This window comes from Peromyscus eremicus, chromosome 3 (genome assembly GCF_949786415.1).
Source record: "Peromyscus eremicus chromosome 3, PerEre_H2_v1, whole genome shotgun sequence".
Classification (NCBI taxonomy): domain Eukaryota; kingdom Metazoa; phylum Chordata; class Mammalia; order Rodentia; family Cricetidae; genus Peromyscus; species Peromyscus eremicus.
Window position 1 is genome coordinate 50,060,116 of NC_081418.1, and position 13,065 is coordinate 50,073,180.

At 48.8% G+C, this 13,065-nt stretch overlaps 1 protein-coding gene across 4 annotated transcripts in view; it reads right to left on the minus strand.

Annotated features, from left to right (window-relative positions):
* Window positions 1-2,421: 2,421 nt before the first annotated feature.
* The window catches only part of Hipk2 (homeodomain interacting protein kinase 2), a 178,295-nt gene continuing 167,651 nt past the window's right edge, over window positions 2,422-13,065 (minus strand). For 2 of the 4 annotated variants that reach the window (XM_059257609.1, XM_059257611.1), the window contains exons 13-15: window positions 8,604-8,851; window positions 4,260-4,417; window positions 2,422-3,638 (exon numbers count right to left, since the gene is read on the minus strand). In XM_059257609.1, coding sequence (XP_059113592.1) covers window positions 3,177-3,638; window positions 4,260-4,417; window positions 8,604-8,851 — 868 coding nt within the window. In that variant the 3' untranslated portion in view covers window positions 2,422-3,176. Of the gene's footprint in view, window positions 3,639-4,259; window positions 4,421-8,603; window positions 8,852-13,065 lie in introns of all 4 variants that reach the window. The other 2 variants (XM_059257610.1, XM_059257608.1) reach the window with 1 other exon arrangement.

Sequence of the window (13,065 nt, forward strand, 5' to 3'; positions counted from 1 at the left end):
AAGCACAGAGAATATGGGAGAAGTTGCCAAAGGGTCTAGAAGACATGGCCCAACAGTGGCTGTGTACTGCTGGGCCACGCCGAGAAGGGCCTGAGTACCCGAGTCTCTGCTTTGCAGTAGGCCTTCCTCACAGCTATTTATGGGCAGAGATGACAGAAACGTTTCCTAATTCCTGGGCCTTTCGTTTTCTTTTTTTGACTCTGAAAAGATTGGACATCGGCATGTCCCTCCAGTCTACTCATACTCACAGCTATAATAAAATAAATTTCAATATTACGAAGAAGACACAGATACTTGGAATAAATGTCTACTTCAAACCCTGACTAGAGGAGCAACAAGGTGACAATGACCATAATTACAGTGGTAACAACACAAATCATCAGTACACTAACACCAACTTGACGAGCAGCAAGAACGTTCACTCTTGATCTGGAAAGGGAAGGGGAAGGACACAGTGGGGGGGGGGGGATAGTGAGAAGCTTCAATGTAAGCGGATGAGAAGAGAGGAGAGGACAGAGTCATCCCTCCCCCAGACAACCAGCTCCAGACTGTGCTGGCCTCCAGATGCTGCCACACAGCGAGGCAAACCCAGGCCCACTTTCAGTCAGGACCAGCTGCCTGGTGACTTAGTATGCGAAGGTCCCACGGGAAACGATGTGACGGATGGATTTCTATGCTGGCGAGGCTCTAGGAGCCTCTAGCTCAGGGCTTCTCCACAGACTTTGCTCCCTCCCCCTCTTGGAACTGACCTTTCCTTTGTCTCACTTTCAGCTAAAGCCAGTCTTGGGCTAACGTGGTTCTGAGCAGGATGAGAGAAGGATGCAGCTCCCTACCCCAGGCCTGCTCCATTCATTATGCCTCCAGCAAGTCCTTGGCTGGAGGTGGGTCAGGCCTTGCCAGGCTCCAGGATCTCTTCTTTTTGGCCCACGGTGCACTAAGACATACCCAGTTTGGGGACTTTACAAGAATTTATGGGTAGGGAAGTTTCCAGAGTTTTTCACAGCTAAAAGCTAAGTAAGCTTTGTTACTGAAGGAGGGCAGGTATCATGAAGAAAGCCTTTCACAGTAGATTGCTCAGGGCCTGCAGAAGGAAGACAGGGAGGGAGTCTGGACTGCTGACGAGAATTTTTACCTGAAGATGTGGATTGGGGCCAGCTAGGACTCACACCAGGATCAAACAATCCATACCATGCTACTATGTCCCATCCTGGACCCGACTGGTCTCCAACCTCCATGGCTTCAGATTTTCTCAGTAGGAATACAAAATTCCTACCCACCTCACTGTTCAAAGCTGGAGAAAACGTCCAGATGTAGCAGAGGTGCACAGAGGGTGCAGGGCAGACTTCTTTGGAGGCTTAATTGTCCATGGGAGTGTTTTCCCAAATGTCCCTCCAGCCTCTCTGCCTGCTGTATCTCTCTCAAAAGCAGACATCAAGGTGTGTTGGGAGGCCTAGGATAATTTCAGGAAAGCAGCAACCGCAAACTTACCAGTGGAGGTCTGCAGGGAGAGCTGGGCACACTGGCAGTCTGACTGCAGCCCCTGGAGCTGGTACAGAGAGATGGGGTGTGCTGAGAGATCAGGCTTCTTGTGGGAGGGAGGGAGGGAGGGACTGGGGAGGTAACTAGAAATGGGAACAGGTCTCCTGCTTCTCCCCATATGGCTCCAGGAAGGAGGTGTGGTGGGCTTGGAGGCTGAGGCAAAGCTGACATTCTTAAGACCCCCCTCACGCCATATGTGGCAGAGCTAGGGCAGGGTAGGAAGTCTCTCTGGACCTCTGCCCTCAGTAAAACTCAGCAAAAGAACCAGCTGTCACCAGGGTTGCCCCCACCTGGCTTCCACATCCCTCTTGAGACCCATGATTCTCCCCTTTTAATGAAAACGTCTTTAAAATCCTTCTGCTCACAACAAGCCCAGGAAAGACAATCCACATGACATTAAAATGATCCAAAACCAAAAAGACGCAAGTGAAATACTCTAACAGCTTAACACAAGAGCTGAGAATGTATCTGACCAGCCCCAGCCAGTTTCTTGGAGTACCAGTGGAAGTAAACCCTTCACTGTGTCTGTCTGTCTGTCTGTCTGTCTGTCATTAAGGCACTAGGAGGGAATGATGTAAAATCAAGACTGCAAGGGCTGTGACGGCGGTGCCAAGGGACACACAGGGAGGGTGGCAGCCCTGCTCACACCCACACGTGCACACTCATGCACACTCACTCGTTCACCTAGACCACCACATTGGTTCCATGCCTATGTTATATCACTTTTTTTGTGCAATTATACTGAGGAATAGTCTATTGGTGTCACTGGAGTTGAACACAAGGTAGGAAACAAGGACGCAGAGTGCTACGTTCTACGAGGGTGTCCGTGACGACCACTAGCCCTATGTACACGACTAGGGGTGGATCCAAGGAAAAAAATCAAAGACTGCAACACACATTATTAATGACATCTGAGGAATAACATTGCTTAGAGATTTATCCAGAATGCCCCAAAAGAGGAAGCCCACCCCTCTCCTGAGGGTCGTCTTCCATCAGTCTGGCCGACCCCACTATTCCTGACGAATGAGCCAGAACTGGGCTTTGTCAACCCCAGACCAATCCCCAAATATGAGCCTCCTCAGGCCATGGCCTGACATTTGAAAGGGGTGTTGACTCTTTTGGAGTTCTGGAAAAATCCCTAATTTTCATGTTCAATTAATTAAAAATCTATTGGATTTCTGTATCAGGTGTCCCTGACAGCAAATTCTTCAATGTCACTTGCTGTCATATGAAAATAATCTTTAAAAAGTTCATAAAGTTCTTCAAAAACTGGGGCCCCTTGCTTCCAGAATCTTCCTGTAGCTCTTCTTTTCCTTTCCAGTTTGGTGCAGAATGGGTTTGTGAGCTGTGTTTTTTCTTTTTTCCCTCTTTTGTTACTAACATTTTTCTTTTTCTTTTTTTTTCCTTTTTCTTTTTTAAAATAAAAAGCATAGATTTCCCACTCCTTAATCCCTTCCTTTAAAATGTCCTCTTCTCTGCCCTAAGTCCTCCCCTTAGTCTAGTTCAAGTTCCCCCCAGCTGCCCCCCTCCCTGCCCCATTTGCATTGTCTGTGTGCGGCACCTGCAGTATAAAACCCCAGCTCCCCAGGTCTGCTGGGAGCTCCTCCACCCCGCGCCCTGCGGGCCCTCTCCAGTGTTTAGATGTAAGGGTATTGGTTGACCTTGGCAGGACTCAGTGGGTATCCAGTGTAGACGGTGGAGGCTGGTGAGGCGCTGATATAGGTCTGGTGGGCAAACTGGGCCGGATACTGACTGGGGTGGATGGTGGGTGAGGGTAGGACCCGGGGCCCCATGCTCACGGGAACTTGGTGGACGATGCTGGCCGGATAGGCAGTGTGCTGCACAGTGTGGCGTGCTGAGCCTTGGGATGCCACCAGGTGGGCTACGGTGCCGGTGGAGCCTAGGGCTGTGGGCGCTGTATAGGTGTAGAGGTGAGGCTGGGTGGGAAGGTGGGCAGCTGCAGCCAGGTGGGGGTGTACAGTGCCATGGCTGGGGCTGTTGTGTGGGAAGGTATATGGAGCCTGGGCCATGGTAGGAGTGATGTAGGCCTGCTGTCGACGGTGATTCCCAGTGCGGTCTGCAGCCATGTGCTGTTGAGCCTGAGAAGAAAAGTAGCAGAGGGACTGTGTTAGGGGAAGAGGGAAAGTATGGGAGACAGAATGGGAAGCCAGAGTGACTACACCCATTTCCCTTCAAAAGCAGAGAGCATAAAACTTTGTGTGGATTGAGAAAGTAATGTCTGACTGGCTCGTCACCAGACTAGGGTGAGATCTGAAAGCCAGTGGGACGCTCGGCTGGAGTGATCCCTCTCTGAGTAGTAACTACTTTCCCACATGCTGTGAAACCTAAAACTGGGGACTTCCAGACCCAGTCCAAGCAAAGAGCCCTCTCTCCTGTAGAGTCCAAATGACTGGAGTGTGTGGGCAAGTCCCAGGGTACTCTCTCCATGGGCCTGGGCGCTGACCATGAGGACCCCCTGCAGTGAGGCTAGCCTGGGGACCCAAAGCAATGGCAGGACACTATGCCCACCCTTTGCTGGGTCCATGTGGCCCTCTGATCAGCAGGTCAGCTCTGGCACCACCTCACTAACTACTCTATCACTTTGCTTTGGGCTGGCTCTTTGCGAACCAGTGATACCACCTTTCCCAGGGTTGGTCTAGCACAGGAATAAGCCATCAAGGCCCCTTAGGGCACTGCCTATTGTGGCTGTCGGGGTTTACCTGGCTGAGATTGAGGGGCTGCTGCTGCTGGAAATGGCCCGGCCGCTGCTGCCGGTAGGCGATGGCTCCTGATGAGCTCCCTGAAGAGTGGCCACTGGTGGAGGTCACGGTGCTGGAGGACTTGGACTTGAAGGAGGATGAATGGTGACTGGTACTGACTGCTGTGGGAAGATGAACAGGTCATAGGTAGGTGGCATGTCCTTGGCTGTCTAGCAGATGCATTCCCTCCCCTTGTAGACAGTGGCCTTCTAGGAAGGACATGTTCCTGAGACTGCCCAGACATAAACCACTCAGTCCCTGAACCTGGTCAGGCATTCACATTGACTCTGGAGAGGCAGCTGGGCTCTAGCCCTTGGCTACATGGTGGATTGGAGCTGCAAATGAGGGACACAGGAGTAACAAATTCAAGGGTAAAGGCACAGGTCCAAGCTGGGCCCCACACTGGTCCTCTAGGGAATGTGCATAGCAATACCTGGGAGGTCTGTGGAAGGAAGAAGGCTTGCCTGGTTCCTTCCCAGGTAGCCAAGAGGATCAGATGTGATCATGCCAGTGGTTGGCCCTAACAAACAACTAGGATGAATAGCAGAAGCTACAAATAACCCTGCAGTTTTCCTGACCCAAGGCAGGATGAGACTAGCTCTCCCAGGGAATGGCCTGAGAACCCATTATGGCTGACATTAACAACTGTTCCTATGTTACTGACAATGTAGAGACTCTGCCCAGCCAGGATGTAGCTCTATACTTGGGTCAATGTGAGTCCAGTCTTATAGCTGGGGGTGGCATGAGGGTCTGCATTCTAGTATATTCTGGATGTTGCTGCTGGGTGGGAAGACCACAGCCTTAGTGGGTAGGAGATTGAGAAAGACAATACCCATATTAGATGGCTCTAAGGGAGCCCAGAGCTTTATTAGAGCATGCTGTTTTAACCTAGCCAACATGTTCTAAGTCCATGCTGTCTGCCAGACACTGTGACCACGTACCACCCAGGAACAGATGGGGTGAGAGTGGTAATCAGGAGGCATCACAGAGCATAAAAGCAAGAGGCAGAGGCAGGGGATGCAGGGAGATACTAATGGTTGGTTAGGAAAGGCCTGAACTGTCCAGCTGGACAGGGGTGAGAACTTCAACCCCTGAATAAAGTAAGTGATGCTTTGCAAAGAAGAGCACCTAAGCGGACAGGTCGCAACCGTCTCCTCTCCCCTTTTATTTTTGATAGGGTCTCAAGTAACCCAGACTGCCCTCAAACTGGGGATCTTCCTGTCTCTGCTTCTTCTGCACTGGCATTACAGATGTGCATCACCACATCTGGCTCAGCGATAGCCTCTTTATTGAACAATACCCAAGAGCCAACCATAAGCAGACAGACAGTTATTAGGGAACTCTGCGTGTCTTGTGTAAACCTGCACAGAGATGAGACACACATGGGTGGGAGAAGGTCCCAGACACCTCCTCTGTGTTCTGAGTGCCTGTTGGAACAGAAGAAGCCTGTGAATTGTACCGTTGGTGTTGTCTGGTTTCAAAGCCACAGCTAACACGTTAATTGTACTCTTAAGAGCTGAAGAACAAAGAAGAACTAGTTGAGAAGACAAGGTTTTGGTTTGGAGGTTGAAGGACTGCCTGCCTCCACTGCCCCAGGCCAACCAAGTACCAGTCTAGGCAGGAACGTAATGCCAGCTGGGAGATGGGCTGCATGAGACAGGTGCACAAAGGTGGTGTTGATTCTCTTAACAAGTCTGAGGAGGGCTTTGCTCAAGAGGAGAGAGAGCGTACTGTAAGAGAGAGAGGCAGTAAACCTCCCCATCTCCACCAGTCCAAGTATATCTGAGCACTGTCACATTGTGTCTTGTAGTTAATGATTCATTTCCTTCACCAAGTTTCTGGAATTGACTAAAATACAGGTCTCTCTCTCATTCTTAGGACAGATGGCACTACATTAAGGAACATGTATAATAAAAGATGGGGCCTTTGAACGACCTGGGCTGGGTTGACAAATCCCAGGGCAATGGAGTCAGTGTTGTGGACCACCGGTGACGGGAGAAGAGTTCCATCAAAGGCACTGGCTCCAGGAGAAGGACAAAGGGAAACTGGAGACCTGGGGACAGCAGATCGTAGCATGTGCACAAGGCAGAGGGACCATCCTACCTCTCAAGAGACTCCCAGCCTCAAGCAAAGGAAGATTTGATTTGCTGGGAGGGAGATGGTGGGTCCCAGAAAGAGGTCCCTAAATATGACTGTGCACTGGCACCCAAGGTTTCTCCCACCTACCCACGGCATCAAAGTCCCTCAGGAGGTGCCTGGGACTTGGTGTACTGAGCTTGCCAGGAATCCAGAGGCAGCCAGGCGCTAGTGGAGCAGACGACATTTAGGACTCTGCCCAAGCTAAGCCAGTGAGATTCTCCAAGGCCAGCCCAAACCTGGGTCTTTGAGGACTAGCTATGGGGTCAAACAAAGCCGCACGCCTTGGCTGTCAGCAGAGCTTCCTTTTCTCTCGGGCACCAGGAGCTTGTGTGCTAGAATTGAGAGATCAGGGGCAGATCTCTGCTCTAGTTCAGCATCCTAGGAACTTTGTAAGGATTATGTTAGAGGTAGAATCAATTAGTTCCAGGGATCTACAGCTTGGGTATGCTAAATGTCAACACTAGAAGGAACCTTTATTGTGATGACAAGATGAGGAGACTGTGTCTGAGCTGATCAAGCTGTCCGAGTGGAAGAGCCCTGAATGCAGGAAGGTCCTGAAGGGGTCAAGAGATTCATGGAGTGATTTCCTTGGCAGAGGTGAATGAGGTGGCAGGGGGCCATCACTATCCTAATGTAGATTCTGTGGCCGTGAGGGAATAGATCCTCATTCAAGCAGTGTGTGTGCACAAATGTGCTTAGAGCACAGGTAAGCTCCAGCAGCAGATCGTGAGAGGCCAGCTGCATGGCCCTGGGCTAGTCTGAGAACCCCTATGCTCTTGCAGTTCCTTCGTCTGGAAATCATAGTAGCTCTAGAGTTACTATGAAGACTAGTTGTATTAGAGAGTCCTTGTAGGGTTCATCCATATGCAATATCCCCTTTACCGAGCAGCTCAGCAGCCTCATGTTATTTCTTAGCCAGGGCACTGTGGGCCCCACACTCTGCTTCTCACCCTTAGAGCACTGACTCTGTAACTAGCATCAACTCCACAGACTGTGGGAGCAGCTAGGATATAAAAATGAGCAGCAGTGGCAGGGTGCCAGGCAGATGTATTTAATGAGCCTATCTTCTGAAGAAGGTAGCTGGGATACCTTTAAAGTCATGGTCATGGAGAGTGCTTGGCAAGGAGGCCTGTGAGCATACCACACATGGGTCACCCCTAGTCAGATGGTGAGGGAGAAAGAAGCCCAAGCTGGTTTCCATTTCCTTTCAGGCAGAGTTCTTGGTGTGAAAAAGGGGGGCTGGTCACAGGCTGGCTATGCGCATTGGGAAAGTATTGCAGGCTGGCTGCATCAGGGCACTGGAAAAGTCCCTAGAGATCTCATCTTGAATTCTACTCTGTACCTCAGCAGCCTGTATCTTCTAGGCCTGGCAAAGGTGTAACCAGCAAAGAAGGATCCTTATCTTCCAAGGTGACCTCAGGTGTCTCCTGTTGCCATGTCAGGTGACAGGCAGGAGGTAGCCTCTCATGTTTAGACAAAGCTTGACAGTGTGTCCCTTCCGGACATGAAGATGCTCCCTGGCCTGAATGTGGCTGATGACAGCATGTGACAGGACATGCAGACACTTTTAGTCTCCCAGTTCTTCTATGTGAGCCTGAGTGAAGGAAATACTGAAGAGGTGTTGCTGAGTAAGACCATGATGAACAACTGTGCGGATTCTGAAGGCTCAGCTCACCAGCTTCCTGCTAGGGCTCAATTTTCAGAATAAGCCTGATAGAATGTTAGTTCTTTAAACAAAGCTGAGAGAAATGTGCTCAGCTCACACCTCTGTGCCCAAGAAAAAGTCCTGATAAAGGTCCATGACTCCCATATGGCAACCCCGAGGAAGTGCTTCCTCCACAGGACACCCGCTCTCCCAGTGGGCCCTAGGAAGATGTCAGCAATGCCCAAACCAGTTGATAGGAAATGACAGAAATGACAGAAGCAGAGCCACCATGAGGACAGCCATGCTTCCCGAATTTCAAAAGGAAAATGTTCTCTGTCGACTGTGATGATAGTCTATGATACAGGCAGACTCTCACTGTGGCTGCTTGAACAGAACCGTGTGTGCAACACAGATCATCTGAAATAATCAGGTACTTCCTGTTTCACTAGGACTAGCATTTGGAATAGCAGAAAACAAGAAAAGCAGAGAGATGCTATGGGTTTGCTGTGGTCCCAGGTTACCTGGCCCTAGGCTGTCACATTCTACCAACACTTCACTGGCCTGGGTCTTCAGTGGGGGTACGATGATGGTGCGGGGGTTGCCAGGACAGTGGTTCTCTAGGCCCCCCTTAGTGTCCAAGGCGCTGGTGCCGCTGTGCCCTGTCCGCTGCTGCACCGAGTAGGGGCTGGTGTTGCTGGAGGAGTCCGAGTAGGGGGAGTCGTGGACTGTGACACAGCTGATGACGTTTTTCCTTTGCTTGGAGACTGTGCTGCAAAGTTAAGGGAGAAGTTAGAACTGTGGGCTGGCTGTGAGGTGAGACAACCAGCACCCGAGCGCATGGGGGGCTGGCAGAGCAGGCCTGGGCCTGGCACTGGGCACACTGACGCCTAGTGAGACCATCAGATAGGCCTGGGCTGTCCCCATGTGGCAGATTCAGTAGAGTTCGGTGGCAACCCCTCTGACCACTAGAATTGGAGTCTGTCTGAGCAAGGAAACATAACCTGAATGAACTAAGCAGGCAGAGGACCATCTTGGAAAGGAAATGGCCTGGAATCTGGGCTCTGGGCCTGTGAGAATCAGCAGAGTGTAAGCAGGAAGGGAGGAGGTATCCAGTGATCCAGGATGCTGGTGGAGGAATAGAAGGAGTGAGGCTCTAAAGATCTTAGCATCATCACTCAGAAACTCTGAGAAATAGAAATTGAGCTGAATTTGGGTGATACTGTTCAGGCCACCTAGGACCCCTGGGTGCCCATTTTTAGGGATGGCCTGGCCTTCCTGCAGAGTTCCTATCCTCTGGGCCAAGTCAGGAGACAGTACTGTCTTGAGTACTAAAGGCAAGTCTCTTGTGTGCTAATGCCACTAGGGAGTGGATCCCAAGCCCATGTCTTCATTTTCTAACTGGGAACAGGGAAGAGCTGGCTTGGGGTAGCTCTTGGCCAGCACTTGCTTTTCAGAGGTTTATGCTCCTGTGGTTCCTCTAGGAACCAATTCCATCTGCCTGTGGCTTGGTGATAGGCTGCTGGGATGACAGATGTGGAACTTACTGCGTATTATGCAAGGTTTTAAAAATGGGTGTTCTATTTTTGTACACTGATCAGTTATTTTTAAGAATAACTGTCTATTTTTAAGAATAACAATTGCCTAGACAAGATGGCCACTTTCCAGCTAATTTGATAGGAGAAAAACCCAGTATTTATAGAGTCTGATAGGGTTCCCAATGACCTTTCTATCCCAGGAGTCTTGACTAATGCCACAGACCCAGGCCAGGCACTTTCCAATGACGGTAAGTTTTTATCACTTAGGGGGAGTAGGGAAGCGGGCACTTTCAAGAGCAGCTAGTAGGTCAGCAGGGCTGTAGACCTACAGAGGCTGGACGGGCAGTGGGGTGAAGGCTCTAGGGGACCTGGCCCTGCTCCTGATACCCAGCACTAGTGATGCCAGGGTAGGACCATTCCTCTCGTGGCCATACACCCTATTCTTTCTGGTTTAGGACAGAAGGTCCTTGGTGGGGCTTTCAATCGGATGTTTACCTTCAGTATGTGCTGATGACAGGGCCCTGGGAAGCATCAGTTTCTGAGGGATTTAGTTGTCTGCACTGCAATAATATGGGTAACCATAGAACCTGTGTCAGGCTGTTCTGGGACTTGGTGAGACAATAATACTGCATGACACATGTAAGTAGTTCACCAGGTGAACTATCACTATTATTATATAGGATGAGTTTCCCTAATCCAAAATCAAAAATGCTCCCAAATCTAAAAATTTTTGAGTGTTGACATGGTATTACAAGTGGGAAATCCCATGTCTGACAGGCTGTAGTCAAAAAGCAGGCATACTAAAAATAATTGTGTAAAATTCCCTTTGGAAGACATGCGCATGGGAAAATTTTAAATTTGAAACGTTTTTGGTCTCAAGTCTTTTCAAAAAATAATTTTAATTTTTATTGAAAATAGATTTTTTATATAATATATTCTGATCATGGTTTTTGCTCCCCCAACTTCTTCCAGATACTCCTCACCACTTCACCCACACAAATTCAAATCTTTTCTTTCTTTCTCATTAGGCAACTAAAAACCGAAAACCAAACCAAACCACACAAACAAATCAGAATAGGACTAAACAAAAAAGTAGGAAAAAAAAAAAGAGCCCCCTCCCCAAAAACTCCACAAGAAACACATACAGATGCAGAGATACGTTCCTCCTCCCCAGAAATCCCACAAAAATACAAAATTAGAAACCATAATATATTAGCAAAAGACTTACAAGGTTAAAAAAAAAGCCTAGACAAAGCACTGTGTGACAGAAGTCCACTGAGTGGGTTTAGTGTTGGCCACTGAGTGCTGGGTATGGAACCTCCCCGTCAGTGTGGTTTGTATGGCCAGCGAGACGCCATTGGAGAACTAATTCTTCCTCTGAGTGGTTATCAAGTGGAAACAGCTTCTGAGTTAGGGAGAGGGGCTTGTGTCCACTTCTCTCTCAGTGTTGGGGCCCCATCTGCTTAGAGCTGTGCAGGCCCTGTCCCAAGCCTTTTTTAAAGACAGGGTTCCACTACGCAGTCCAGACTGCCTCCTGAGTGCTAGGATTAAAGGCATGCAGACCATGCCTGCTGTCCCAAGCCTTTTGGGTAAAGGATATTCAATTTGTGGTCTCCTCAGTTGTGCTTCCTAAGACAGCATGGGAAAGCAAGCTCTGTACAAACCCTCATCAGGCACAGAGAGTTAGGGGGAAGGGCTTGCTGAAGAAGTTCTTCTCTAGTCTGTGCTGAGCCAGAAGAGAGAGAGGAAAGAAATGACACATCAGTGATTTGGAATCTTGGAGTTCTAGTCAGGGCCATAGGGAAGAGCTGCACAAAGAAATAGAAACATGCCTCTGTCTTCGAGTAGACGAAAAGCTCAGTGGGAGACCGTATAACAACACGACAAGTTAAACAGTTAAAAGTTTTAAAATAACCAGTTAGAATACTGGAGTCACAAAGCCATCCATGACTCACTGTCACACGAGTCTTCCAGATGATAACTGTTAAAAACCCAAAAAGATAATCCCAGCACTCAGGAGGCAGAGGCAGGTGTATCTCTGTGAGTTCAAGACCAGCGTGGGCTACTGTGTGAGTTCCAGGAAAGGTGCAAAGCTACACAGAGAAACCTTGTCTCGGAACAAAACAAAACAAAACAAAACAAAACAAAACAAAAACCAAAAACAAAACCAAAACCAAAAAACCAAAAACCAAAAACCAAACCAAACCAAAACAAGTCAAGGAATGAGCTGATCACATATATTTTCAGCTCTTCACATTAACAGAACCAGGTCCATTTTAACTAGTGAAGACCCACATTCCTCACTTGTAATGGTTTAAACCCAGAGTTATCACAGCAATTCTATTCTAGACATATTATCAAAGGAAGTGGAGATGGGACTCAAACAGCGATTATCATCTCAATGTCCACAGCAGTGCTGTTCACAACACCCAAGAGAGAACAGCAATGTAAGCACGGCCAATGCTGAGGGGTAAATGAAGCCTGGCACACCCACACCAGGGAATACCAGTCAGTCAAAAGGTTCTTTTTTCTTTCTTTAATATTTTTATTGTTCTTTATTGTTGTGTGTTATGTGTACAGGTACCCACAGAAGCCAGAGGTGTCAGGATGCCTTTGAACTGGGGTTATAGGAGGCTGTGAGCGTCCTGATATAGGTTCTGGGGATAGAGCATAGGTCCACTGAAGGGCAGTATGTGCTCTTAACTGTTCAGCTATCTCTCCAACTTCTTGAGTGAAGTTCTGATGTACACTACAACATTGACGAACCCTGAGAGGATCACATAAGCCAGAAACAAATTCTGCATGATTCAACACACAAAACGTCTAGAATAGGTAAACTCATACAAAAAGGAAATAGATTACAGATACAGAGATCTAGGGGGTAAGCTGAGAAAAATGTAAACTTATTTAATGGATATAGAATATTGGACTGGAATGACAGAAAAATTTTAGAAATAGATAACGGGGACAACCAGTGCTCCCAAATGGTTAAAATGGCAAATTTCATGTTTTACTATAATTTAAAAACTACTTGCAATCTCTCCGGTGAACTGCACACAGTAAGTGGGTGAACTGTACAGTATATAGATTTCTCTAATTGTAAAAAGCCCCTCGGCTTCTCCACAACCAAAAGCTCACAGGACATAGCCTTCGGCCCTCTAGTAGCACTGCTCCAGCAGCTCTCAGGAGCCACGAGCAACTGTGACCTGTCCCTGCCCCTGGAGAGTGGGGGGGGGAGAGCAATGAGATGTGGGAGTCAGCGTGGAAAGCTGAGGAACAAGGAGGACCTGCTGCTCTCTCTGTGGTGGGAGTGGTCAAAGGAAGCCGCTGGCCTCTGAGCAAAACACTGTTGTCCTGCTGTTGGGGGTATCCTTCCTACCTGCATAGGTACAAAATGCTTCCAGGACCAGGGATGGAGCCGGGCATTCACTCCAGGCATGTTCCCAAG